Source organism: Lygodium microphyllum, chromosome 5, assembly GCF_053477565.2.
Source record: "Lygodium microphyllum isolate KBCC chromosome 5, Lygodium_microphyllum_v1.1.10, whole genome shotgun sequence".
NCBI classification, from domain to species: Eukaryota; Viridiplantae; Streptophyta; class Polypodiopsida; order Schizaeales; family Lygodiaceae; genus Lygodium; species Lygodium microphyllum.
This window is the reverse complement of record NC_141139.1, coordinates 157,472,680-157,500,373: the sequence shown is the minus strand read 5'-3', so window position 1 is coordinate 157,500,373 and position 27,694 is coordinate 157,472,680. Positions and strand designations below refer to the sequence as shown.

At 41.1% G+C, this 27,694-nt stretch overlaps 1 protein-coding gene across 1 annotated transcript; it reads right to left on the bottom strand.

Annotated features, from left to right (window-relative positions):
* Nucleotides 1-555: 555 nt before the first annotated feature.
* On the bottom strand, nt 556-27,128 carry LOC148036585 (P-loop NTPase domain-containing protein LPA1 homolog 2-like). Its single transcript, XM_087678572.1, is given in 10 exon segments — nt 556-968; nt 970-1,299; nt 1,424-1,537; nt 1,811-2,563; nt 2,667-3,143; nt 3,238-3,319; nt 22,324-22,667; nt 22,759-23,027; nt 25,521-25,614; nt 26,697-27,128. Coding segments are annotated over 9 exon segments (2,484 nt in total). The 5' UTR covers nt 25,585-25,614; nt 26,697-27,128; the 3' UTR covers nt 556-917.
* Nucleotides 27,129-27,694: the final 566 nt, after the last annotated feature.

Genomic DNA, 27,694 nt, shown 5'->3' with positions numbered 1-27,694 from the left:
TTCTAGCTTTAGAAATTAGTCTCCTTTTTGTGCCAATGGCATCCCAAAGCCGGTTGTAATTAAAACCTCTCTCTCTCTCTCTCTCTCTCTCTCTCTCTCTCTCTCTCTCTCTCTATATATATATATATATATATATATATATATATATATATATATATATATATATATATATATATATATATATATATATATGTGTGTGTGTGTGTGTGTGTGTGTGTGTGTGTGTGTGTGTGTGTAAGCCTTCTCTCTCACTTTGTGTCTATCAAAGCCTGAGAGAGAGTTCCTTAATGCAATGCTCAAGCACACCCATGGACCCTTGTTCTAATTTGATTAAAGAATACCTTATGATGCGTTTTGATGTTGCTATGTTGAATCATAAGGTTATTTATTTTGCGATACTTCTCATGGCTCACACTAAATTTCATGCCTCATGACTACTGTTTTGAAGTCACAAGATGCCCGACACAGGATACATTCTGCTGAAAACCCTAATTATTCCTGGCTAATTGCTAACAGGTGTGTTATCCTTATGACTAACTATTGCAAAATTATACTTTTGAAATAATACCATATGACAACAAAAAGCTCATACAGAAATGCTGTTTCAGTCAGCAGATGAGTTATCACAAAGTTCTCCAGAACTATGTACAGTTCTCCAATACAGCCATGCTCTACTTGTAGATTAGCAGATGAAGCAGCAAACCTCAATAGGCAGTTGAGTTACCACAAATTTCTCCAGCTCTATGTACAGTTCTCCAACATGGCCATGCTTTACTGTAGATTAGCAGACAAATCAAACCTTCACTCATTCCCTTGCACAAGGGAATCCCATTTAGCTGACAACACACACTTACTGGTGGGATTAGGATGCGAAGTCTAAGTTAGATGGAGGGTATGAAGGGACTAAACTCTCTTCACTACTTCAAAACCAAGAGGGTTGTCCCGAGCTGTGCTCTAGTTTCCAAAAAGAGGAGGGAGGCTTTTTGAGCGGCCATGCAGATGCTTTGCATTTGCCTCCTTGGAAGCAGATTGAGTGTTAGAGTTCAAAAAATTGTTCTGGACCTTCAGCCTGTCGGCTTGATTCAACACTCCACCCTTGGAGAAACCTGATTCTCTATGAGGTGGATTTTTGGAGTTCCTTTCAGCCTCAGTCACAGCTTTGTATAAATTGCTTTTTGTAACATCTAAGGAATCCAGTCCCTTGGCATCAGATGATTGCCCATCCTGATCAGCTTCAGCACATTCATCTGCAGAATCGTCTTCTGAACCAATACTCTGATCATCCACGGAGCCTTCAAACTGTGGATTTCCATTCATAGGCATAAAACTCAATAAAGATCACACTAAACATAGATGATTATATTTACATGCCCAAAGCAGATATCAAGCAAACAAAAAGACTGCCTACATCCTAGGTCCATACCTCCTCTTCAAGCTGTTGTCTCCTCCCATCAGTGAGCTCCTCTTCACTGTCAACATCCAATGCTTCCTCCTCTTGCTCCTCATCACTTCCTGAAACTGCATCTTTGTTGACAAGCTGGGAACAAGAAAAACTGCAAGTTATCTCAAAGCTCTGAACAAGTAAAACTGGATGTTGAGGCCACTTTACTGGAAGAAAACCAAGTTAGAACCTTTAGCCCCAAACTATTTAAGAATAAATTGAAGCTTTTTCCATAAGATGAATGAAGACAGCGGAGTATGAGCATAAAACAACGTGCTTAAAAGCCAGATAGAAGACATGATATATACATTAAAATATGCTACAAATACAATGACTTGACAAGTGAAGCCCATTGGAAACAAGTAATACCTCTTTTTGAGTTCCTTCACCTAATCGAGGTGAGCTGGAGCATGATGAGCTGTATCGACTACTTTGTTGACTGCTCTGGTTGCCAGTTCCATCACCTCTGGAGCTTAAACCATCTGTGCTACCATTATGGCTGGGTTCTCCAATATCATTTGGCCAAGCACTAAGCCCAAAGTTACCAAACTGCAGATTTACAGGGCTCACTTCCAACCCATATCTGAGCAGAGAGCTTGAATGTTCCTTGTCAGTGTCCCTATTTGAAGGTGCCCTCGCAGCATCAGTAGCAGGAAAGGCCCAAGTTTTTGCAACTGAACCATCCGTATTCACCAATGCCATGAATTGACCACAAGAACCTTTCCGCCGTAGAACTTGAAGCATTCCCTTGGAGCTCAATGAATTTGCAGCACACTGATTTCTGTACTCCTCATCAATGACTTTGACGGTGTTAGTAGCCTGATCATAAAAGGGCTCGCCTGCCTCTCTTCTACGTAAGCAAGCAAAAATGGTTGCATGGATGCATGCTACGCTTTTATCCATATTTGTGTTATTCACTTTAGGAACCAAATGCTTATCAGCTCTTTTGCATTGATAATCTTGTATGGCTCTGATATTGCGAATGTACTTCACATATTTATTTTTTGCAGGATCCAAAGTCATATATTTGGCACGAACAGCAAATCTTTCTACATGTTTCTCTTCATTTGCTATATACACCATGAAAGGAATTATGGATGGATGTTTTTTCATGAGTCCCATCTGTACAATTGTATAATAAGGAGAATAAGAACATGTTTTAAATGTTACTAGAGAAGACCAAGGTTCTTTCTGTTGAAAGCTGCAACATAAAAAGACTACATACCACAAAATTCAAGCTCAAATGCACACCTTCAATGATTACCGACTCACATTTCTGCTCCCATGAAGTGATCAACCTGTCCAGACTGTCAATGACCATCTCACTCTGAGCCTTGTACCCTTGCACTGCCATTGTCTTGGCACTTACACTCCCCTCTAACAGTTCATTCAGCAAAGGAGCCTTCCCCTTGTTCTCCTTTTCTAACCTATTGAGATCCAATTCAGAATGTGACGGTACACTCTCTTTTGTTGAAGCTACAGAGGACTGTAAGGCATCAAGCTGAGAATCAACTGAGGCTCTTGCCATCTTCTTTGCTTTCTTTTTGGCTTTTGCCTCTGCAACAGCCATTGGATCCAGATGCTCTCCAGCAGAATATGTTGAGGCCCACAAAAGTGGGTTCTGCTTTTCATGAGCAAAGCTTCTCATCATGTGCCTTATTGAGTCTGTTGAGACCACTGTAGTGATGCCCAGCCTGCTTGCCTATATAGCATGTTCCACATTGCTAATCAAAAAAGGCACGAAAGAATGAAGAATCAAACACCAATTACAGCGATTCAGAAATTGGAATTCTCACCAACAAAGTTGACAATGTTGACTTGCCACAGCCACTTGTCCCACACAAGAACACAGTCATTGAAGCCTTCTTTTCTCGAATCCTGAGATAGACAGACAACTTCAAAACATGTTTATTTGGGTTCTAGACAGAAGTCCAGATTTGAACATATGTCAACACAAGGAAAATGGACTGAAACATCAGAACACAACCCTTACATGATTTTAAAGAACAATCTGAAAACATTAGAATGCAACCGATAAGTTGTCCAAACTTAGAGATCAAAAGTTTTGTTAACTACAAATCATTGGCGTAATCAAGAGATAGCAACCTGAGTACCAGGGCAACTTATGCTCAAATTATTGTTGGGTTTCACTCACACCTACGCTCACAGAGGAGTGTCGGTGATCAGTAGGACACTGGGGCACTTTTTACTCTCTATACAAGAGGTTTTTTCCCCCATACTTATTGTCTTCTTTCGTATGTGCTTATGTTACACACTTCGGGTACTTATCATGTTCAGGTGTGAACACCCCTACAACCCTAAGGTTTTAAGGGTTGTACTTTGTACTTTCAGCTTACACACTATTTCAGTCTATTGCATTGGGTGTCGTGCTTCACTCTCCACATTGTCTACTGCCCTCTCAGCTGAGCTTCAATCCTCTCAGCATCTCACATTTGGTATATCAGAGCTGAGTTCAGCTCAGCTCAGCCTCCGGGAGTTCTCACTCAGTCCAGCTCTGCCCCCTGTCGCCACTGCCCAGCAGGTCCGCCACCTGCATTGCCAAGTCCACCACAGCAGTGCCTCCTCCAGCTCCTCTGCAGTAGAAACACTATGCCCAGCGCCGCCTGTGAGCCAGTGTCCGCCTCTAACGCCGCCTGTCTACTTGGGAGCACACCAGTTTGTTGAGATATCGAGCTCCACTCGTGATATGCCAGGGTGACCGTTGTGCATTTATGTCACCGACTTGTTAGCTGTAGATGCGGTTGGTACACCGCCCATGAATAATAGCTAGATGATAACTATCCTTATCTACTCTAGTTCGTGGCTCAGTTAGTATGCCACCTTAGTTAGTTGAGTTTGGTTTGAGACCCATATATAGGGTTCTTCTATTTCTATGTACTTGAGTTCTTTTTGGCTTACACAACTAAGAAGAGGAGAACTGTTTTCAGCCTCCACCTTTATGTGTATTCCCCCATTGTGCAAGCGAGAAAGCTACAAGTAAGACTCCTTCCTTCTCTCCCACAATCTTGACACGGTATCAGAGCCTTGTTCGTGGTAAGGAGCTCAAGAAAGCAAACCGAGTTCGCAGTATTCTGGTAAGAGAACCAGTGTTGCTTTCATTTTTCTGTTTTGGGAGCAAGTCTCTGCAGGTAGCACAACCGGAAAGTGCAAGAGTGCACTGTCTCAGATTGAGACACCCTTCGCGGTGTAGCAAGAGGACAGTATATGCTGCGGGAAAGGGCTTTAGCCCTTGGTTGCCTTGTTTTTTTTATTCAAGGCCATTTCGGGGCCTGTTTTGGAGGCAGAAGTTTTTCGCATGCACTCAAGAAAAGGCCCTGTTTTATGCTGTGCAACCACTGTTCTACAAGTCGGTGAAAAGTTACTATAGAAATTGCATCATATACCTGTGCGCAGAGACATTGGGAGTTACAGAATTATCCTTGCTGCCTGTTGATGCAAAATCGTCACTAGGAAGTGACTGTGTGGTCAAATACCACTTTCGTCAGTTTTGCAGATTTGCCCTTGTGAGACTAAAGCTGTGTTTTTTACAGTGACAGAATTTTTTGCAGTGTTCTGTAATGGCGTCCGATTCTCTTTCACAGATTGTCACTGAAAAGCTTGACAAGAACAACTTCCAAGCATGGAAGTTAGAATGACGAATTTCCTTATGGGAAAAGGATATTGGGAATTCGTTGCAGGAAATGAAGAAGAACCAGTTCTTCCTGATGTTCCCAATCAACAGCAAATGCAGGCATTTAAAGGATGGCATGAGAGAGCCAGAAAAGTTATGTGCTGGCTGTCTATCAGTATTTCAGACTCTATAATTGTGCATATTCAGGATGCAAGTGCGCCAAAGGAGGCATAGAAGATTGCAGATGCACTTGCTTCCATTGAGTCGCCAGTGGAAGATGATGATTTAGTTTCCGTGACCTTGAATGGTCTAAGAAAGGATTATGCACAGTTCCAAACATCCATTTCCGTCCGTGAAAGATTTCCTGATTTTAAGGAGTTGATTGCTCTTCTAATTTCTGAGGAGCAGAGAAATGGTGGTGCATCTTCTTCAGGAGGAACTTCAAAAGAAGCTATCTTCTACTCAAATGCTGGAAGAGGTAGAGGCAGAGGTAGAGGAGGCCGATCTGGAGGCCGTGGTAGAAATCAGAATATGCAGCAAACTCAAGAAAACCAGTCCTATGGAGGAGAACGTGGTAACTCTAGAGGCAGGGGGAGCCAAAGAGGTCGTGGTGAATGGCAAAGAGGCTAAAATGCAAACAGCAATGTTGAATGCTACTACTGTGGTAAAATGGATCATATAGCTAAAGACTGCTATAAAAAGCAGAATGACATCATGAATGGAAAATTGCGACAAGGGAATTATGCATCTTCTAGTAGACAGGGTGATGACAAAAATGAGCATTTGTTTATGGTACAGCACATGACCAATTCTGTGACAAGTGTAGAAGAAAGCAACGATGTGTGGTATGTTGACTCAAGTGCATCAAACCACATGACAGGTCATGCAAAATGGATGCAGGATGCAAGGAAAATGGAAAAACTAGGATTTGTGGAGACTGGTGATGATACTGCACATCCTATTGTGCAGATTGAAAATTTTCTTTGTCTATGCAGGATGAAAAAAAAAAATACCTGTCGGATGTATTTCATGTCCCGAATATCACCAAGAACCTAGTTTTTGTTGGTCAAATAGTTGAGCAGGGCTTACAGATCAGATTTAGTTCTCATGGATGCTTTGTTGAGGATATGAAAAATAAAGGTCGCTTGATAGCAAAAGGAAATAAGAAGGGCAGAATGTTTACGTTGGATGCAGGCATGCCTGAATTGAGTGCAGCAATGTTTGCACATGGGACCGATGTAGTTGCAGATATTGATATCTGGCATAAAAGCATTAGTCATGTTAATGTATAGTGACTTAAATCAATGCAAGCCCAAAATATTGTTGCAGGATTGTCTAAATTCAAGGTTGTAAAAATACATAAGATATGTGAAGCCTATCAGTTTGGAAAACAGGCAAGGAAACCATTTCCTAGACATGTTTAAGAGAGTAAGAAGCCATTGGAATTAATCCACTCTGATGTGTGGACTACTAAAGCTGCATCTCTTGGAGGCTGTCATTATTTTGTCACTTTTATTGATGACTATAGCAGAAAAGTTTGGGTGTATTTTATGAAAAAGAAAAGTGAAGTTTTTGGGCATTTCAAAACTCTTAAAGCTATGGTTGAAAAAGAAACAGGCCTGCAAATAAAATGCCTAAGGTCAAATGGAGGGGGAAAGTACCTCTCAAATGAGTTTGCAAGGTTCTTACAGGAGCATGGCATAAAGCAGCAATATTCATATAGTCATAACCCACAGTAAAATGGAATTGCAGAAAGAAAAAACAAGCATATTGGAGAGGCCCATGTTTGATGTGAATGCAGGTTACTCTTATGTGGATGGTGAATCCAGTGGCTCAGAACAGCGCATTGATGATAAGTTAGGTATTCCTTCTATTGTTATACCTGAAGTAAGGAAGACCAGGGATGTTCTGAGAGCACGTGGAAGTGAACCTACTTTGTGCAGGTCTACCAGAGCTAGGTATCCTGTGGATAGGCTGAAATATGATGGATTTACAGCCATTCACTATGCCTATATGGTCAAAGTAATACAGAAACCAGAACTTACTTCTTTTGAGCAAGCCATGGGAAAAGAAAAATGGGAGAAAGCCATGGATGAAGAAATGGATGCCTTGGAAGCAAATGCTACATGGGAATTGGTACCTTTGCCTAAAGATAAGAATGCAATTGGTTGTAAGTGGGTTTATAAGGTGAAACACAATGCAGATGGTTCTGTGAATAGATACAAGGCAAGATTAGTAGTCAAGGGATATGCACAAACATATGGCATTGATTATGAAGAAACATTCAGTCCGGTTGCAAGGATGGCAACCGTAAGAGCAGTCATTGCTATGGCTGCATCAAAGGGATGGTCTTTACATCAGATGGATGTAAAGAATGCCTTCTTGCATGGTGATTTACAAGAAGAGGTCTATATGGAGCAGCTACCAGGTTATGTGCATGTTGTTCATCCTGAGTTTATTTGTAGGTTGAAGAAAGCCTTGTATGGCTTGAAGCAAGCACCTAGAGCATGGTCTGACAAGATAGGACAGTATCTTGTCACTATTGGCTTTCAGATTTCCAAGGCAGATTTCTCACTTTATGTGAGAAAAATAGAGAAATGTATTATGCTGCTTGTCATTTATGTTGATGATTTGATTATCACAGATGATAGTGATGAAGATATCCTTCATGTGAAAATGCTATTGAAGCAGAAGTTTGAGATGAAGGATTTGGGAGAGCTGTGTTATTTCTTGGGCATTGAGGTGATTAGATCACCAAGTGGGATACGGCTCTTGCAGAGGCAATATGGATTGGACATGCTGTCCAAATATGGGATGACAGGCTGTAAGCCTATTTCAATTCCTTTGGAGCAGAATGTGAAGCTAAGTGCAGATGCAGGTGAGCTTCTCGAAGACCCTACTATGTACACATGCATAGTAGGAAGTTTGATTTATATGACTATTACTAGGCCAGATTTTAGCTATGCTGTTGGATTGGTAAGTCAGTTTATGCAAGCTCCAAGAAAACCGCATTTGGATGCGGCTACACGCATACTCAGGTATGTGAAGTCCACATTGCAGTATGGACTATTTTATGATATTGGGGTTCAGATACAGTTGCATGGATACACTAATGCTGATTGGGCTGGTAGTATTTCTGATAGACGATCTACCAGTGGATATGTGTTCTCTTTTGGGAGTGCTGCAGTCACTTGGAGCAGCAAGAAACAGCCTACAGTTGCCTTGCCGAGCACAGAGGCTGAGTACAGGGGTGCAGTAATGGCTGCATGTGAGGTAGCTTAGTTACATAAGCTACTTTATGATATGCATCAGCCTACAGATGGGCCAGTTGTCATTTATTGTGACAACATGAGCAGTATACACTTAGCAAATAACCCAGTCTATCTTGCTAAAACAAAGCACATTGAGGTGCATTATCACTATGTGCGGGAGAGGGTTTTACTAGGTCTTATTGATCTAGTTTATGTCAACACAGAGGATCGGGTAGCTGACATATTCACGAAGGCATTGGGCGCAGAGAAGCTGTGCAAGTTCAGAGACCTGCTTGGTGTGCAGGAATTGGGATTGAGCTCGAGGGGGAGTGTTGAGATATCGAGCTCCACTCGTGATATGCCAGAGTGACCGTTGTGCATTTATGTCACCGACTTGTTAGCTGTAGATGCGGTTGGTACACCGCCCATGAATAATAGCTAGATGACAACTATCCTTATCTACTCTAGTTCGTGGCTCAGTTAATATGCCACCTTAGTCAGTTGAGTTTGGTTTGAGACCCATATATAGGGTTCTTCTATTTCTATGTACTTGAGTTCTTTTTGGCTTACACAACTAAGAAGAGGAAAACTGTTTTCAGCCTCCACCTTTGTGTATATTCCCCCATTGTGCAAGCGAGAAAGCTACAAGTGAGACTCCTTCCTTCTCTCCCACAATCTTAACACAGTTTGCCTGGGGACGCCACCTGCCACCGACCACGCCACCTAACCCTGGCCTGCCTGCGATGCCCCTGGCCTGTCCAGCACCGCCCCTTCCTGCAACGCCCCTGGTCACTGCACCGCCAGCGCTGCCCTCTATCACCCGCATCTGTCCTGACCAGTGCCGCCAACCTGTGCCACCCTGTCTTCAACGGCCGCCCACCTAAGCTCCTGTGTCCAGCACAACATGTCTGCCATTTCTTTTTCAGTCCGCCAGTCCACCACCAGCTCAGCTCAACAAGATACATTTTTTTCTTTTAGAAAAATTTTACTTGTTACTCCAGATTCATATCTGGAAAAGGGGCTTTTGCCCAACAGGTACAACGGTCTGGATACGTGTCTGGAACACAATTGATACAAATTTCTTGGCAAATAAGTCAAGAATTTTGGGGCTTTTGGGGTTTTTGAAGACGTTGGCACATGTACTGCAATCTATTGTTTTTGACAATTCGGGGCAAGAAATTTTAGGGTTTTTGCTCATACAGTATTGCTGAGCATTGAATGCACCTTGGACTGCATGCATTTAGAAAGTTTTGACAGTGTACTAACTACAGCAAGCTATTTGCTGTAATTTCTAGAAATTTTGGAGATTTTCAGGTTGGTCCAACTTAAACATTGCTCTTTTGCCTTCTTTTGATATTGATTATCATGGCAAATCAAGGAGGGGATGTATTTACCTATGTATCCAAGGAGGACAGATTGGATGGTAACAACTACTCACTTTGGTCCTTCATGATGAAGAATGTGCTGGTTGCGAAAAATATTTGGGAATGTGTCAGCGGAGAAGAAGTTAGGCCCGGAGTTGTGGCTCCTACTACTCCTCCTACAGGAGGACGTGGACAACGAGCACCTCAGCCTGTTCAGCCTCCACTTCAGCCACTTCCCCAAAGATCAGCAGCTTAAAAAGCATGGGATACACGAGATGCACAGGCTTTGTCGCTGATTGCATTGGCCGTTTAGCGGTCCATCATCCCTCACATTCTTCACGAGAAGCTTGGCTAACTTTCACGTAGATGTTTGCTGGTAAGAAAGAGACCCGCATCTCTTTCTTAAAGAAAGAGCTTGAGAAATTGAAGATGAATGAGGGTGATTCTATGCAGGATCACTTGAACAAAATTCAGAACTTATGTGAGCAACTTATGAACGTCGATGAGTACTACTCAGATGCACAGCTGATATCTACTGCATTGAACTCATTACCTCCTTCGTACTTGGCTTTTCATATAGCCCTAAACCTCACCGTGAGGATTGCCTCACAGCCAATTACTTTTCTTCAGTTAGTCAGTTTGTTTCTAGAGGAGGAGCAAAAAAGAGGAAATAGTGGTGTGGATGTCATGGCCTCTGAGCACGCTTTTATGGCAAGACAAAAGGGCAAAGGTAGCCAAGTAAAGAATACTCCGCAAAGCTCTGTACTTCAAGCACTTCACAAGGTAATAAAAAACAAGGGGGCACACAAGCCAAGAAGAGCAAATGCCATTATGGCAAGAAGCCAAGCCACTACATCACTGAGATTAGAAAGCGCATTGCTAAGGAAAAGAAAAAGGAGTCATGGATGTCTGTTTTTTATGCTCCTTCCACTGCTACTAAGTCAGCGTCCTTTGTTGCAGACAATGACTATTACTTTTACACATGCAGTTATGGCTCTTCTTGGCTGATAGAGCATTTAGCTCTACTAAGAATGCAGGTACTTGGTTTTTTGACAGTGGTGCTTCTAGGCACATCACATCTCGCAGAGATTTATTTGCTTCTGTTGGTGCAGCTCCAGTTGGTAAGTCTATCCAGTGTGCCAACAATGCATCATACCTTGTTCAAGGTATTGGAGAGATTGTGCTCACAGCCATTGATGGCTCTATTCTCCGCCTACAAGATGCTTTGTTTGTGCCAGGTATAAAGAAGAATTTGCCCTCTATTTCTTCTTTGGCACGTTGTGGATTATTGGTCACCTTTGATAATGACAGATGCACGGTGAGAGATAAGGAACACATGACTTTGGTCTTGACTGGCACTTTATGTCATGGGTTATATGAGTTGAATGCTCTTTTAGTTGATCAGTCAACGTACTTGGCATCCACTTTTACTCCTACTATGTTATAGACAAAGTTATGGCATACTTGCATGGGGCATGTGAATTATGGTAGCTTGATGCTCTTACAGCATACACAGATGCTAGATGGATTACCTCTTTTGGAGAGACCTCTTGAGTACTTGTGCGAAAGATATATTTTGGGAAAAATGCCTTGGTTTTTGTTTCCCTGTGATGTTGCTTTTAGAGCCACAACCATGTACAATTAGTGCATTTAGATGTATGTGGCCCTATGTAAATAAAGTCATTGGGTGGATGTTACTATTTTGTGACTTTTATTGATGACTTTACTCGCTTCTGCTAGGTCTATTCTTTGGTGAAAAAGTCAAAAGTGTATGATGCATTCTTGGCTTTTGTAGCACTTGTTGAGAACCAATCTCGCTGTAAAATAAAGACTCTCTGTTCGGACTGAGGGGGGGAATATATGTCCTCTATATTGAATTCTTTTTTAAAGCAGAAGGGCATTGTTCATCAATTCACTACTACTTATACTCCACAACAAAATGAGGTTGCAAAGAGGAAGAATTGGTCACTCATGGAGATGGCCAAATGTATACTGAAAGCAAAGAGCTTGCCACATGGTTTTTGGATGGAAGCCGTAATGTGTGTTTGCCATGTTTTAAACAGATGCCCCACCAAAGCATTAAAGAATGTTACACCTTTTGAGGCTTGGAACAGCCGAAAACCTTCTGTTGGGCACTTTCCTACCTTTGGGTGTCTTGCATATGCACACATTCCCCAGGTACCCAAAAAAAAGTTGGATAACAAGGCTGTCAAATGCATTTTTGTGGGATATAGTAGTAAGAGCAAAGGCTACAAGCTCTATGATCCTGTCTCTAAAAAGGTGTTTGTCAATAGGGATGTACTCTTTGATGAAAAATCAGAATTGTCCCTTGCTGGTTTTGACACATATCAAGCTGCCCGTGATATATTTCAAGGGCTACTGCCCATTTCATTTGGTGATTCAGCTGGAGTTTCAACAAGTGAACTTAATGTTCAGGTAGCTGCTCCATTGGAAAATGCAAAAAATCAGCCATTGGCTGATCTAAATATTCAGCAAAGTGCTGAAACTGAAATTTAGCAAGAGCTTGTGCACAGTCAGGAGGCAAGACAAATGCCAAGATGGTATTTACAGACTATGAAAGATAGTCATTTGGATGCACCCATGACTGGTCGTACTAGAAGGCAAGCTTGTATGCATGATGCTGCACATACCATGGAGTTTGTTATGGCAGCACATACAGTTGATGATGAGGTTTTGAGGATGCACAACAAAGTGTGCATTGGATGACAGCAATGCAAGCTGAATTTGATTCTATCATTAAGAATCAAACGTGGGATTTAGAGTCTTTGCCCTTTGGGAAGAAAGCCATTGGAAAAAAATGGGTCTACAAGCTGAAACGGAATTCAGATGATCCATTGACAAATATAAGTCAAGGCTTGTAACTAAAGGCTATGCACAGAAGAAATGCATTGATTATGAGGAGACATTTGCTCCTACCTCCCGAATGACTACCATCAGGTCTATGGTTGCTTTGGCTGCCCATTATGGATGGACCGTGCATCAGTTAGAGATTTAAACTGCATTTTTACATGGGGAACTTCATGAGGAAGTATATGTACAGCAGCCCATAGGTTTTGCAGTTGAGGGATCTGAACACTTGGTTTGCAAGCTAAAAAAGGCTTTATATGGCTTGAAACAAGCTCCTAGAGCTTGGTATGCAAAGATTGATGCATTTTTACTCAGCCAAGGGTTTATAAACAGCTCATCTGAGTCTACTCTTTACGTATGTAAAGAGAGGGGATCCATGCTGATCATTTGTCTATATGTCGATGATCTTTTGCTTACAGGGACACATGCTGATCAGATTTCAACATTTAAACAAAATTTGCAGTAAACTTTTGAGATGTCAGACTTCGAGTATTTGCATTATTACTTGGGCATTCAGTTCATACATGATGCTAGAGGTACTGGTTTATCACAGTCAAGATACATTGGTAAACTTCTTGAGAAGTTTGGCTTACAGGACTGCAAGCCAGTCTGTACACCAATGGAACTTGGACTAAAGCTGTCATTACATGATGACAATGTTTTGTTTGATATACACACATATGCTCCAACAGTTGGATGTCTTATTTACCTATGCAACACTAGGCCAGACATACAATTTGCAGTTTCAACCCTGAGCAGATATATGCATCAACCACGGATGTCACATTGGCAAGCTGTTAAGCGTGTCTTTCGATACTTGCAGGGTACTAGATCTCTTGGATTGCTTTATGCCAAAGGGAGACCACTGTAGTTACATACTTACAGTGATTCAGATTGGGCTGGTGATTATGATTCACATCACTCCACTAGTGGCAATTGTTTCTTTCTTGGCTCATCTTGCATGTCTTGGCTTAGCAAGAAACAATCCACTATTGCCACATCGTCATGTGAAGCTGAATACAAAGCAGCTTTCACTACCACAATTGAATGTGTATGGATTAGACGCTTACTAGCTAATCTGGATATATCTGTTACAGAGCCTACTCCTTTGTTCATTGACAATCAGAGTGCCATTGCAATGACACGGAACCCAATGTTTCATGCACACACGAAACACATTGAGATACATTATCACTTTGTTAGAGAGAGGCTACATGCAGGTGATATCAGCCTTGTGCATTGTCCTACCACCAGTAATGTGGCAGACATCTTCACCAAAGCTCTTCCTTGTGACAAATTTAAAGCATTTCACAATGCTTTAAATTTGATCTCCTTTGGTGGTGAATGATCCTTGTACTTTTGATCACTCTTCACTCCAAGGGGGTTTGTTGGGTTTCACTCACACCTACGCTCACAAAGGAGTGTCGATGATCAGTAGGACACTGGGGCACTTTTTACTCTTAGTACAAGAGGTTTTTTCCCCTAGACTTATTGTCTTCTTTCGTATGTGCTTATGTTACACACTTACAAGCACTTATCGTGTTCGGGTGTGAACACCCCCTACAACCCTGAGGTTTAAGGGTTGTACTTTGTACTCTCAGCTTACACGCTCTTTCAGTCTATTGCATTGGGTGTCGTGCTTCACTCTCCACACTGTCTACTGCACTCTCACAGCTGAGCTTCGATCCTCTCAGCATCTCACAATTATCCAAGGAGCATTTTATCTAGTCTGTACTCCTCTTGCTGATTCAAAGCACTATGTGATGGTCTTCAACATCGTTACAGTCAGCTTGTCACCTGCTGTTATTGCAAGTCTTCTGTGCGGCACTGCAAGCTCCCAAGTCATAAAAGCAGCTGATATTCTTTTCATGAAGCCAAACAATAACAGCAAACACTGGTCTAGCAATTATCACTCTTAGGTCAAGAACTACATGACAATAGGAGCCACCAGCCCCACTATCCACTAGAATCCATATCTGACAAGAGGCAAGAATGTCTTGTTGGCCCTCTTCGCGCATAAAAAACTTGCAATTGGTCCAACATTGTAGGGCCTGCTACTTGACAGGATCCAACAAAGTACCCACTGCTATGTAAAGATGGTCTCTTTGTGAATAAAGGTTGCAGCAAACTGCTTGCCATTCAACATTGGGTCTATGATCAACTAGGCTTAGAGCTTCAAGTTTGACTTAGATCTTAAGACTCTAGCATGGATATGACTCTTTGACCTCAATTTGGAATCAATGTTCCAACATGGGACTAGAACTAAATCCTGGATCATGGATTTAAGCATACGGCTCAAATCAAGTATTAATCCATACATTGAATGTAGGATACTAGGATCTAGTTCTCAGATCAACATTGAGCGTGAATCTAGCATATGCACCAACTTGACAATTTATTCAGATGACTAGATTCCAAAGTCAAGCTTGGATATTGGTCTAGGACGCTATTAATCATGCTTGATTATCTGTCTCAATCTTCACCAAATCCAGAGCCTAGACTTTTATTCTAACAATTGACTTCGGCACAACTAGTTTTTACACACTGACAATCATGTCTTCCATGTCCATCTCCCAGTTGTGAGACTCAACCCAGGCTAGAGTTGTAGCTCTGGCAATGATCATGTCAGTTACTCTCCTCATCCGCAACATGTGAGGTTGCAGCAGCACCCTGATCTGATCACCCACTGGGGCACCCATCATTGTGCTAAGGTGACACGGCATTTATGGAGCTCTTCTCCCTTTTATTTGACCAGTCAGCCAGTTTTTGATGGTCCAACCTGCAGGCCAGTTTGCTGCTTTTGATCTATATATGGCTGCCTCGTCCACGTTCATCTCCATCAATTCAGCTCTGTGATCATCCGCTCTCTTTCAACCGTGACCAGGCGGGTCACAGACCCATTCACCAGTCAACGTTTCTTTTTCTTTATCTAAATTTTTTTCAAAAGGGTTTCCTTTCCTTTCCCTGCCGGATGTTCGTGGGTACAAGCACAAAATACAAATCTGTGCACATTTGCTCCTGAAAAGTTGGGGCTTCTCCCGGATTTGGGGACTTTAATGCAAAAGTGGACAATCTGACTCAGAAATTGCAAAACCAGTGCACATTTGCCCGTGGAATTTTGGGGTTTTTTCACATTTCAGTGAAATTTCTTCAATTTCAGTGAAATTTGTGCACGCCGGACCCGAGAAAATTGGGGCTTTTGCAGAATTTTATCAATTTAAGCAAGAATTGCCCGGTATATGCACTTAGATACTTGAATTGATGCAATTTTGAACAGACTTTCCTTAAAAATTTGGGGCTTTTGACCTTTGTGCTCGGAAATGCTTTTGGAGCAGAAATTGCAGTGAAATTTTGGGGATTTCACACGTAACTCGTGGCCTCATCTCCAATTGTGTCAAAAACTACTGGAGGAGTGCAGCAAACGACATTTTTTAATTCTGAAAATTCATTTGCAGATCTGAAAATTCCTGCAATCTTGGGATTTTCATTGCTGGTTGGTACTCTTGGCATTGTGGTCACTTGTGTCATATTTGGGCTTGCCTTTGGTGACTGGTTAGTCAATTTGGGGCTGCAAATTATCCCTGGAAACAATGACAGCAGTAATCTTTTGCACATTAAGAAGCTTGAGGGTGCCCATAATTTTGCGATCTGGCAGAAGCAATGCTATAATGTCTTGGTGCAGAAGAAACATGTAAAGCCCATCAAAACAAAGGAAATCAAACCAACAGACATGGAACAAGACGAGTGGGATGACTTGAACGAGCTTGCTTGCTCTACCATCGAGCTCTCAATGTCAGACAACTTGCTCTTCAACATTGAGAAGCTGAATTCAGCATATGCAATGTGGCAAAGGCTTGAAGAATTGTATGCTCAAAAAAGTGCAGCCAACAAGGTTTATTGGCTGAAAAAATTAATGGACTTTTGCATGAAAGAGGGTACAACCATGTTTGTACATTTAAATGAGTTTAACTCAATTTCAGTCAGTTGATTGCTTTGGATTTTCATATCGATGAAGAGTTCAAAGCTACCTTCTTGCTATGCACTCCACTTGAAAGTTGGGATACTTTCAGGACAGCTTTGAGTAGTTTGAATGCTCAGCCATTATACTCTGATGTGGAGAGTTCTTTGTTGATGGAAAAACTCAATAGGCACAACAACTCAACAAACAAGTCTTCAAATGCATTACACACTAGAGGCAAATTTCAACATAAGAGCAATTCTAAAAACCGAGCACGCAGCAAATCTTGTGGAGCAAATCTCGTGGAAAGAATGTGGAGTGCCATCATTGTGGCAAAAAGGGGCACTACAAAAGGGATTGCTTTCAGCTGAAGAAAGAGAAGGGTAAAAACAAAAACAATGAAGCCAACAAGGCTGAAAACAAGGACAGCCACCCTGTCAAAAAGAAGAATGTAAAAATAGAAGAGATTAATGTAGTCACTCATGATAATAACAGTGATGGTGATGTACTTCTAACTTCTTCTTCGGATGCACATGCATTGATTGCAGATTCTGAGGATGACATTCACACTTGGATACTTGATTCATGTGCGTCCTTTCATGTCACACCACATCATGAGTGGTTCTCTGACTACAATGGTGTTGTACGTGGTGTTGTCCACTTGGGGGATAACTACGCATGTAAAATTGCAGGCATTGGCAGTGTGAAACTGAAATTTCAGCATGATTCTATGTTTGTTTTGCATAATGTGAGACATGTACCTCAGCTCAAGAAGAGCTTGATAAGCACAGGGCAACTAGATGATGAAGGCTATCACACCACCTTTGGGGATAGCAAATGGAAAATATATAAGGACTCCCACATTGTTGTCAAGAGGTCCAAAAGTAATACTCCGTATCTTTGCATGTATCTAGTGTGCATGACCATGTTGTCGCCATAACTAAGCAGCCAAGTGTTTCTTTGTGGCATAACCGGTTGGGACGCATTAGTCAATTTGGAATGAAAGTGCTCTCTCATTTGGGTTATTTACCATGTTTGAGGTATGTTGATTTTGAACAGTGTGATCATTGCATTTATGGTAAATATGCCCAAACGTCACACAAAAAATCTTTCTCTAAAGTCTTCACCCTTAGAGTTAGTACATTCAAATGTATGTCAAATGCCAGGGGTTATCTTTAGGGGGGAAGAAGTATTTTATTACCTTTGTTGATGATGCCACGCGCAAAGTTTGGGTTTATCCAATCCGTTGCAAAGACGAGGCCTTCGATAAATTTACAAAATTCCTAGCACTTGCTAAAAATCAGACCAGCAAGACAGTGAGATGCTTTCACTATGACAATGGTAGGGAATATGTATCCAAATCCTTTCAAGACTTTTGTGACAGCAAAGGGATTAAGAGAAAGCTTACTGCTCCTCCTAATCCGCCCCAAAATGGTGTCGTAGAGCGTATGAATCGGACCATTCAAGACAAGGTCCATACAATGCTGTCACATGCTGCTTTTGTCACCAGGTGGTAATACTTTTTGCAGTTGCTTTTCTTATTTACTTATATAAATATTTTATTTTTATTTTCCTTAGTTATTGTTGCTTTTTACTCCCAAAGTTCTCTTGGATTAAGCTGGGATCTTTGCATGGCCAGAAGAGATAGCCATTGGGACAAATTGGACTAATGGTTTGTCTAAGCCTTGGGACCGGTTTCATATTGAATGGGCACTAAAGAATAGAATGCCACTGGTTTGGAACTGTGTGCTTAGACACTAGAGATGGTGCAAGACAATGAGCTGGCTCAAACAGAAGATACACATGTGAGAATGCTCACGGAATAAGTCATCGTAACTGAGCCACATTACACTTTTTGATGTGGTTGCAATGATAAAGGTTACTCAGAACAACTTGAGGAATGCACGGGTCACCATCCCTAAAATTTAGGGAGTTGCTATTTTTGGACCCCAGAATCTGTTTGCATCATTATCTTCGTTTTTACACAAGGATTAATTTTTTGGTTTGTACCAAGGTCAAATTTTGCACCGATCATGGAGAATTTTAGACCAGAAGGTTTAAACGGGAAAATTGTTATATGTATGCCATGTGGCACAAATTCCCAAAAGAGAGAGAGAGAGAGAGCATTTTTTAAAAATGTAATAGGCATGAGAGGCAAATCTAAGAATGCAGTTTTGAGGAGCTGAGGGCAGATTGCTGCAAGTTCATCAGCTATGGAGAGTACTTCGTCGTCTCTGACTCATGTACGGAGGTAGAGCTTGCTCCCTCTCGTCAACTCTCTCTCTATTCGCAGAGGAAATGCTTTCATGATGGCCTGATTCCATCGAAGGTACAATTCTATGTTTTCTTTGCACTTCTGCGAAGACAAGAGCCTCACTGTCCAGGTTCAAGAGCAATTGTTGGCTTCTACAATGCAGGAACTAAAGAAAGTGATGACCATGCCACACATGAACAGGGTTTTTTAGCTCTGATTTAGTACTGTTTGTGGGACTGTTTTACTGTTGGAATGAAGTCAGGGTAAAAGGGATGTTGTTCTCAATATGTTGGGACAGTAAGAACAGTAAATACAGAGTTCTGCAGACTGCAATTCTGCACATGAATCATTGAGTTATGGTCACAGAAAATGCTTTCCTAAAAGGGATGTTGTTCTAGATATACTGGACAGTAAGAACAGTAAATACAAAGTTCTGCGGACTGCAATTCTGCATATGAATTATTGAGTTATGGTAACAGAAAATGCTTTCCTAAAAGGGATGTTGTTCTGGTCATGCTATACTGTCCTTATACAGCTGTGACTCACTCAGAAAAGATGAAAACCAACTGTTCACAGGTTACGTATTTTGGAACATTGCATTTTTAACTTTCCGTCTTTTAATTGATAAAGAAATACCAAGAGGGGCGTCAGTCTTCGGGGCCAATCTGGTGTTGAGAGTGAGGTCTCTGTTTGTGTGTGTGTGTGTGAAAAGACGAAGTGTTAATTGAAGAAACTACCACTTTATGTGAGTCATAGAATGGTTTCACGGTTCCATCCCCAGGATTTGAATTCTTTTCTGTAAGAATTTAAGCTCGGGCAGTTTTGGGTGAAAATGCCATACACAGGTTTTACAGAGATTACAAATTTTGGCACATAAGAAAAGAGGGGTCAAAGGTAAAGTTTCCAAGAGACACTTGATGAAATTTCAAAATTATTCACCAATGGAGGCCAAATAGATGAAAGAGGATGACTTGGCAGGCCATCCTCACTTGTTGCAGCTTTACCTAGATGGCTTTCAGTTAGAGCCGATTTTAGTTCATCAGGTTAAGCAGAGTAAGGATCTGGAGTTGAAACCAGTCTTCCTTCCATGGATGGGTGGTAAATCCCTGATTACAACTTAATTACAGCAGCAAACAATTAATGCAAATCTGAAAATACAAATTTTCCTACTGATCTTGGACAATGCACACCTAATTGGCCCTAAAATTGGTGCCCCTTTTGGTATTTCTTTAGCTTTATTGGAGAAGAAGTTGATTTACAATGGGATTCTCCCATTTCCTTTCGGTATTTCAACTCCCCTTGCTGTCCAAAGTAACCAGCAAGTCTTCAATCTATTTTGCCCCTTGATTCAAGCACTTAATTGGCCTTCACCCACTTTATAGACGATGGAAATGCCCAAAATTCAACGGTTGGCTAGTCCTCCACTTGAATTTAGTTGAAATTCACCTTCAGCCCTATTGAATCCAAGCCTTGGAGCTTCCAATTTCTGGCACGCTTCCCGAGGTTGCTGCTAAACCCTAATTTCTGTTGCATATTAGGATTTACAACAGAGAAATCTGAAATTTCTCAGCCTCCAAGGGTCCAAATGCTAAGATCTTAGGACCAAGGCTGTGAAATGGCTGGGAGATAAGGGAAAGCTGTAGAGAGAGAAAATCAATCAAATGCAGCTGCTACCTGCCACAACAAGCGTATATGCAAAGAACTGAAAAAAATCAGTCATTTACAGTTGTTACCCTGTCTCAACAGCCTGTAGATACTGTCTCTTGCTGTTGATTGGTCTTCTGCTGCCCTTGGCAGTCTCAAAATGGTCCTCCAATGGCTGCAAATCAGACCAACAACCTCTCCTCCCTCTCCCTTGCAAGCTGAATTTATAGAAATATTTCTCTCCAACCTCTAAAGACGTTTTTCAGTCTTGCATGTGCATTTTTGACAATGGCAACCTTCCTAAATGGTTTTTTCAACACTTTTCACAATTAAATATTAATTTTTAATCTTTAAATATTGAAAATTAATCTAATAATTATTTCAGTGTCCTGAAAAATAATCTGACTAGCCAATAATTAAATTGGCTGGGCAACTTCCATTCCCAAGTGTCTCTGTGCCATCTTTGACCATCAGATTGGAGTTAGGTACCATTAAACACCACTTCTCTAATGTCACCAACTGACACTTATGGCCAAATGGATGACCTAGGCCAACAACTCGCACCAAATACCACCAAGCACTTATGCGGCATAACTTATAGCAACTTTTGCCTTTGACATCCCGTGATTTCTTCCAGTCCCGTGCTCATAAATTTACTTTAACCCCAGTTACACCTCACATGTGCAACATTTACTTAATCATGTGATTAAAATTAATCAACATATTAAGTGAGGTTTCAAAAATACATGTCCTCATAACAGGAGTATTGTCTGATGCTCACAGGGGAGATAGCACTTCCACTCCTCCAGTTACGAACAGCTCTCGTATATAGTGAATCTCGGATGTATTAAGCATGCGTCCAAGGTACTATGCTGATAGTATGTTTGCCATAATGTCACTACTTAGTATACTAGTCACTATGACATATATGCAAATGAGTATTGAGTTTCACCCGGATACTAGAACTATACTTTTACACCAGCTTATGATCAATTTGGCATGAGGCAAAACTGTTGTCTACATCAAATCCAGCCTTCCTTCATTGCGTTTGCTGGTGTTAGACACTCGGAGGCTGCTTTAACTGCGATTCAAGATCCGTTCGTAGTACGCCATGCTCTACAGCTCATAACCTCTATCTTGATCCCAGAGATATGAGAGTTCGAGGTTTAGTATTCACTGCATAGTGTGTTTGCTGCATGAGCACTATATATTCATTATTCATTCACTTTATTATTCATCGTGTTCACTATCTCTGAGTTACCCTAGCCCTAACCCTAACTGCGTTCTCAGTTCATGAGTTTGTGCTTTGTCATACGATTGGTTTCATGCTTTTTGTGTTTAGAGCATTTCTTCACAGTGTGGACTTTTAACAATGAAACCTACGAGAATTACTATTATGTAGCTTACAATGCATAGGAAAGAAAATATCGATTTGCAAACACGACATCCCCTAGCACAGATTTAACATCTGTAAGAGTACCAAATGTTTAATATTCCTTATAACGTGAACATCACATCTATCAAACAAGCTGAATTCTAGTGCATGAGGTGATGACAGTGTTGGAGCTATTATTAACTAATGTGAAATGCCAGGCAAAGACAACGCTGCCCAGATTCAAAGCTCGTCTCATACCAGCATTGATGTCTAAATCAGAAAATTGACCTTGCAGGATAATACATGCTCCTTTCAAGATCTCCAGCACAGGCAAAATACGACTTTTTGGTCAAAAGCATCAACACAGAATACGGCAGTGGAGGCAATACTAGAAGACACTCTGATCCTAGAAAGTTTTAACTCAAATGGATCCACATTGCCTAAGGAAAAGTAATAGTCAAAGGTGCACTGCCAGTAGAGAGCAGAAACTCGAACCCATACGTATGCTCCATTCTGGGACAAGTATATTTGATTTACCTGCATGCCAAAGCAAAGTCACTTCTCTGATTTGGCCCAACATAACGATACTCTGACATAGCATCACAAACCACATCCATGAAATCCGCCCTGGTGAGAACAACAGTGGAGCGTCTCTGCTGAGCAGTAAACAGCTTCTTAGTGATCTCTTTCAGTTGAATTTCATTTTCTTCAGCTGCTCGTTTGATATCTTCAAGTGTATAATCCCTGTTGCTGTCAAGTTCAGAATCTGATAAGTGCCTTGGTAAGTCATGCCTACAAAAGATTTGGGACGCCGAACCACTTTTCTCTGAATCGTTTACTGGATTTTCATCTCTCAAGATGTCAAAAACTCTTTTGCTGATCTGTTCACAACAATCAAAGCCAATTAATTATGATGAGAAGAAAAACGTCCCTGCATTGCTTCAATATGCTTCATGAAATTCAAAACCACACCTTGAATGCATGGCGGGCTTTGCAGCCAATTAACTGCAAAGTACTCTGCAGCACAGGTTGAGTAAATCTAAAAGAACTACATGGCATATTTTCACCCTTAACTGCACATTCAATGTTCAAACTCAAGGGCTTCATTCTTCCATTGTTTGTGCTTTCCTTAGATTCTTCAATACCTTTTCTGACCTTTTCCTTAATGCTAGCAATCTCATCCTGAACAATGATATACAGCAGTTTTGGTCGCTTTCCCATGAGGACGCTCCAACAAAATTCTGGATACATTAAGATAATAAATGTTTATCAAAACACATGACATACTAAAGTGAGAAACCGTAAAACTTAAGCCTTGGAGTGTAAACAAGAGATCAAATCTTAAGTGTTTAGGACCTCTGCAATCTACCATTTCTGTGTTGTGAAAAGTGTATGCAATCAAGTCTCAAAGACCAGGTTGTGATGCAAGTAGTCATCATATCGGAGCAGTGTTGCAGTAGCAGGGCCATCCAGTAGCGAGTCAACTATTGTGCATTCATTGAAGAAATGGAAGCATTTCCTTATTGGGTAAAATATCAATCGAGCTGATCAAGAAGCCCCTCTACTTGTAGGAGGCGAAGTGGATTAAATGAAAGGCCCTTTCTACTTGGAGACCCAAAAAAAAAAAAGTGCATCTTCTCCTTCAAAGTCATCCAGAAACATCCCCCTAAGATCCCAACCTATGCATAAGACATGATGCAAGCCATAACATGGCAAAGAACATGAAGGAAATAGACATCAAACTCACCTCCCAGACATAGGGCCAAACACATCATCACCGCTAAGCCACAAACGCCCCTAAATAGGACTTGGCTGCCCTAGCCTTTAAGTGGTGTCCCTAGTGCATTCAGATTAGGTCACTTTATGGCTGCTATGACCAATGCTACAAGGGCCCATCTAAATGTCCAAAGGATATAAAAGGAATCCATTTCAAGAAGGTGATTTCATTTTCCATTTCATTTTTTAAAAGAAATTATTTCAAGAAGATGATTTCAATGTGAGTCTAATCTTTACAAATATTTGCCACTACTCATATGCTTTTGACCTCAATGACAAACTAGCCTTAAGGACCTAATGATTTGTGCTTTGTGTAGGTTCATCCCTACCCTCCATGAGTGTGTGAAAGTTTTTTCTTTATTTTTCCTTTTCTTCCAAATGATTACAATAGAACTGGAAAAGAAAGAAAAACTTAATTCACAAGCTGAAAAAATACTTAATGGATTACTTCCCTTTGTTTTTTTTTTTTTTGTGAAAAGAAATTTCTATTAATAACACCTTGGAGAAATCCCCCTGAGGTAGAACTACGAGCTATAAGATGTGTAAGAATTCAGCAAATTGTCCAATCTGATACATGCCTGACCAAGCTCAAAGTTGTCTGAATTGGCATCACTCCTTGACCATGTCAGTAGGCTTTTTGCCGTTCTTACTTGTTGATGGCTTGCCTCGGGTTCCATGCACTCTCTAATTTGCTCCAGCGTTGTTTTATGTCATTGCCAGTAGCACCTATAAAATATCTGCATTTAATGCAATGACGCTGATGACAATCAGGTCATGGATGCAAGTACAGCAGTTGTAATCCATCCCTGTTAGGCCAATTTCCTGCACAGTTGTGGCAGTTTACTATGGTTTCGTGCCTATTTTCAGCAATAAATGCAGTCGATTCTGTTCTTTAAGGTGCCTGGAATAGTTGATTTTGCACCAGATGCAATCTTAAGGCTTATGTAAATGTCCACATGGTAATTAATGAAGCAAACATGGCATTTAATGTAGTCAAACAGTCAGTTCATGCAGTCGTTGACTTTTGCTGCAATCATTATTGGAGCATAAATTGATCATTTTTTCGTAATCCTTGTTCACTTTAGGCCTAATAGCAGTGATAAGATTAAATGGCTGGGCCCATCTTTTAAATGACTTAAGCCCTTGGTCACACGTATCACTTATGTGTGTTGTTAGTTGTGCCCCCCTAAAACCCATATGTGTATATTGTATAATGTACACACAGTCACAGATCCTTAAAAATGCTTCTGCATAAACAGCACATTGATTATTTAACACTTTGATAAATGTGGCATCTAGTTTGCTGCTGCCTTGCATTTGCACTTCACTGATCTCTGTGCTCACATTCTTCATGATCCTTGATGAAGACAATCCGTTCATGACCCACGATGATGTCTTGAACGAAGCCAGCCATGACTGAAATAGGTCACAGTTTAAATTGCCAGACCAAAATTCGCAAAAATAAAAGAATACCAACTTCATGATGTGTCATTTGATGTGCTGAACAAACACCCTGTATAAGGCATGGACTTTGTTCCTATAGTCCATCATCCTTGTCGTGTCTAGTACATATTTATGATAAATATTTAGCAATCCTCTCTTACCATAAAAATAGTACATTGTCTATGTCATGTCTGAAACAAACTTATGATCAGTAGGGTCCATTGTCCTTGTTGTGTAAGGTAACCATTTACGATCGATATTTAGCAATCCTCTCAGATGGGAAATGTAAAGCTTGTTGGACATTGCATTTCACACCAAGCAAGAGTACAACAATGTTATGAATGACAGTTGAGAAGCTCTACAAAAGAATGTAGTACCAAAGCATACAATTCTTTCTGGCAGGAACTTAGTGTAAAAATGATTTCCACTTGTAAATCTAAGTAAGAGCAAGGCATAGACAGCTTGGCATTTATCCAATAATTGTATATGAATTTCCGCACAAGCTGCAGTCTGACCTTTTAAAACATTTCCACTGGCAAAGGAAGTGAAACCATTTGCAGATAAGCACACTATGTGCATTTTGATTCAACAGCCATCTTCAACAATAATCTGTGCAATGAAATAAATCCACAATTTTGCACATTAGAGATGGACTGATGAGAAACAGATTGGTCACTGTATTGAAACGCTAAAAAATCATAAACCAAAGCCATAAATTCAACCGATGAAAGGGCAAAGGCTTATGCGATGTCATGGAGCAAAGGGTGTGCCAAAGCCCAGACCATATGGCATGCCAATGAGACCGGCTACCATACAACAAACGCATGCACAAAAAAAACTTTGCTTCGGAAATGTACTACGCTAAGTGGAAGTAGAGAATTAAATCACTTGTTGGACAAACGATGAAATGCCAATTTCAAGAGCCTTGCAAACAAATGTGTGTGTGAGTGTGAGAGAGAGAGAGAGAGAAAGGCAAAGAGTGATAGGCGTGTAAAGAGTCATTTCCAAATTGCACGTGATTGACTGATTTAGAAAGAGAGAAGAGTATTAGATGTGAAATGAGTAAATTACAAAATGCATGTGATTGGTTGATTGAAACGGCAGTCTCCAACTTTGTGCACATCTGATCTGTAGTTAATGAGAGGGGCGTTAACAGCTCTCTGCAAGCTGTAACACCTTTCCTGATTACGGACAGAATGCCCTACCCCACTCGAGCAGAAGGATGTAAACTCTGTCTCATCAGACGCTCCTTAGGCCCTACCATTGATCGACTAGACTCATCGTCCCGACTCCCCGGCAAAAAGTCTCAAATACATGCCGGCTGGATCTCACACGCCCACGTTGCACGCATCACCCTGTTGCAACTGAATGATCAGAAAAGGATCTGATTGAGCTTGCATCCCTCAAAAAATTCGGTTTCTCTACCCCAATTGTGTAAGGAAAACGCAGCGCAGCTACTGCATTGCCCTCTCTCGAGAAAAACATCCAAAGGAGAAGAGAACTTCGAAAGGAATAATAACAGATGTCCATTTGGCAAGATAGATCAGAGCTAAAACCTGCCTGTGAATTATGATTGAGAGACTGATAGAAGAAATCAAACAGGGAAGTATCAGAAAAACCCCCAAAGAGAGACGCGGGGGTGTGGGGGGGGGGGGGGGGGGGGGCGAGGGGGGGGGCGGGGGGCGCTGTACCTGTTGAAGCGATGAGAGGGAGGTGGGGATTTTAGGCAATTGACGACGATGCGACGGCAGAGGAGCAGGGCGGCTTCTAATGCTGTTCTTGTTATTGATGATGGTGATGATGCTGTCGCTGCAAAAGGGAATGTGGGTCTGATCATGGACGTGCAGGAGTGAAGGTCGGCAAGACTAATGGCTGTCGTCGACAGGCAAGCATAATGACGCACCCGCAACACAAGCGCAAATGCCACAAAAATGGCAGCAGCCAGGCAGGTTGATAATCTCGCCATCCCAAAACCTCTCTCTTTTCTCCCTTCCCCCTTCTTCCTCTCCTTCTTCTTGGCTCAATATCGAAAATCTTAAAGCCACCATTGCAATCGTTGCAACATTGTCTTCACGTGTTCTGCGTAAACTGGCTGTTGTCGTCACATTTAACCCATTCATCGATTTCGTCTTACCGTAGAACTCACATTGTGGTGTGCACTCTACCTAGTTAAAGCCTTTGTGTAAGGATTGTGATAAAATACTTTTGTATATTAAGTGAATCTGGTTAATCTTATTACTATATTATTTTCTTTATAGATTCACAAAGCCCCAAACCTTGGGAGTGCTTCCAGAACCTACCCCCTTTTCTAAACATCCCTTCTTCGATCAAAACCTCTTCCTTTCCCCTCTTTCTCACTTGTAATATCTCATTTTCTCTTCCCCCTCCTTTTTTCATTAAAGCTTCCTCCCCTCTCACCTCTCTTTTTTAAATTGAAACCCATTTACTCTCTCACTTATAATCTCTTTCTTTTATTTCCCCCTCCTCTTTTTAATTAAATTTCTCCCCCCTCTCTCTCTCATGTGTAGGGCCTAGGTTCTCTCTCTCTCTCTCTCTCTCTCTCTCTCTCTCACAGTTAAATTAAACTTTATAATATAAACTTTTTGTTTAATCAAAATAAAGAGAAAGCTCTCAGTTAAATTAAACTTTATAATATAAACTTTTTGTTTAATCAAAATAAAGAGAGAGA